Source organism: Sinocyclocheilus grahami, unplaced genomic scaffold (assembly GCF_001515645.1).
Source record: "Sinocyclocheilus grahami isolate Dianchi unplaced genomic scaffold, SAMN03320097.WGS_v1.1 scaffold11445.1, whole genome shotgun sequence".
NCBI classification, from domain to species: Eukaryota; Metazoa; Chordata; class Actinopteri; order Cypriniformes; family Cyprinidae; genus Sinocyclocheilus; species Sinocyclocheilus grahami.
Window position 1 is genome coordinate 4,432 of NW_015513837.1, and position 2,262 is coordinate 6,693.

At 38.2% G+C, this 2,262-nt stretch overlaps 1 protein-coding gene across 1 annotated transcript; it reads left to right on the forward strand.

The window, feature by feature from the left end:
• Positions 1-1,770: 1,770 nt before the first annotated feature.
• Positions 1,771-2,258, forward strand: LOC107578677 (zona pellucida sperm-binding protein 4-like; the record flags this gene model as incomplete). The annotated part of the gene is made up of 2 exons (XM_016264608.1): positions 1,771-2,136; positions 2,212-2,258. Coding segments are annotated over exons 1-2 (378 nt in total), but the record flags the coding sequence as incomplete, so codon positions are not given.
• Positions 2,259-2,262: the final 4 nt, after the last annotated feature.

Genomic DNA, 2,262 nt, shown 5'->3' on the forward strand with positions numbered 1-2,262 from the left:
GCACGCGGGTTCTCGCGTTATTTCCTTATCACTTCTCACGTGTGTTTTGTTGTGAAACGTAGTTTGCGGACCAGACAGAGCTGTCGGCGAATCTTCCTATTGTGAAGTCATGCAGTGTGAAACCCCTGTCGCCGATCCATCGTGCAATGTGAACACAGCAGCAACTGAATGCTACCCCAGATAGTCACGCAGTGTGAAAACAACGGCGATCCGACAAGTTTGAATCGTGCAGTGTGAACTCGGCATAATCTGCAAATATCCAAAAAAGTTACTTGCATGCAATACATATTGATTCTGCAGCTGTCTAAAGGAGGCAAAAGTGCCTTTTATGAATAGGTTTCCAATAGTCTGAAGACCCAAGTCCCTCCACTTTGTAAAAGCAGCATCCATTGTAGAAGGGATAAATTAAGGGTTCCCGCTGATTGGTAAAAGGAAAGACAATGGCTTTATTGCACATTTTGATTTGATCTGCTTCCAAATATGAATTGTACTATGAATTATACAGTTATGGTTATATACTGACTTGTCTATCTTTATAGGAGACCGTATGACTACACCAATATCATATGGTCTACATGCCTCTCTTTCCATTTGGATCTAAGTTGAGTGTGCTACAGTATGATCTAGCCACATTATGATAGTCTGAGAAGCACAAGCATAGTAGTAAAGGGCAAAATTTGGAAGTGCCATTCCACCAACAGCTTTATATTTACAAAGGTGTGCTTTACTTATTCTATGGACTTTGTAATCCCACAAACAGTTTCACTTGGGCCATATAGTTGAGGCTATTTGAAATCTCTCTTCAGCAGTAAAGCTCCTTTCAATTTGAATGGAAAGCTCTTTAAGGGTTTAAGGTTTTTCTAAAGCATTTAAAATGAAGAAAATTGGATCTAAGGGCTGCACTATTTTTGGGTTAAATTAGTTTGATGACGATACTTGTCCCAGTAATGCATTTTCTAGAGTAAACTGGTAATACCATATGCTATGTGAAAATTTAAATAATTGAATAAAATATTTAGATTATAGCAGTAACTTTTAATACAAGTCTTCCCAAACTGGTTTTAGAAAGCTAGGCCAAAGCCCCTTTTTTTCAAGAGCCAAAAGAAATCAAAGCTGGTGCACAGAAAGTTTCATTTGAAGAATTTACCTTTTGCATTTGTTTACATTTTTTTTTCTTGTTTCCATTTCAACAGATTTTCATTTAAATATAATTGATGTACTTCACTCAGTTTTTTTTTTCTAACTGTAATGGTATGCTTGTTTAGCCATATTTAGATATTTTGCCAATCACATCTGAAACCATGTATGGCAGAGGTCCTCTGTTAATAACTGTTACTCCAACATTATTTGGAAAAGTAATACTGCCTGATGAGTGCTTTTGAACGTGAAGTCAAGTTCTTTTAACTGTATAATGCATTTCATTCCCCCAGTTTCATTCCCCACTGTTAAAGTGTCAATAATTCTATTCAACCAGTGTAGTACAAAGGATAAGGCCCAGGCTGAATCTGGACTGCATGCTACCATACTAATTCTTCCATAAATGATTAGATGACAGAAATGGTAAAGTCAGTAAGAATTTCTGAATTAATCTTAAATTTGTGTCTATATCCATGTTCAAAATAAGAAAAAAGACTTGAATTTTGAGAACCAATGATACATAAACTCCCACTTGTGCAAGTCTGGAGAATCATTACAGTTAATGAAGAGGGAGGAGCTATCATTAATTAGCTGTAGCTATTAGTTAACCTGTAGAGTACAAAAAGACCAAAAGGCTGTATTTCTACTTTGTGATTAGCTGTTGAACAATGGCTGGAAGTTTGTGTTTGGTTCAGATTTTGGCAGTTTGTGCCGTCTGTCATGCTGTTCCAAAGTGGAGTAATCTGCTCCAGAACCCTCAAACTCTGATGATCCAGCAAACTGACCAGCGGTTTCAGCAGCCAGTTCAACAACAAACTAACCAGCAGTTTCCTCAGCAGTTTCAGCTTCAGAAGCCAGTGGCGCAGACAGAGCTCCTTGATAAATGTGCTGTAGCTGATTATGAGCAGATCCAATGTGGACAACCTGGGATCAGTAGTGCTGAGTGTGAAACTATCAACTGCTGCTTTGAAAGACAGCAGTGTTACTATGGGAGGGCAGGTAAGCTTTCTCAATATTATTCCGATCATGTTGAATTGGCTCTCAGTATTAATTTGCTCTTGTGCCTCGTTCCAGTGACCCTCCAGTGTATTAGAGATGGTCAGTTTGTGGTAGTGGTGTCTAGAG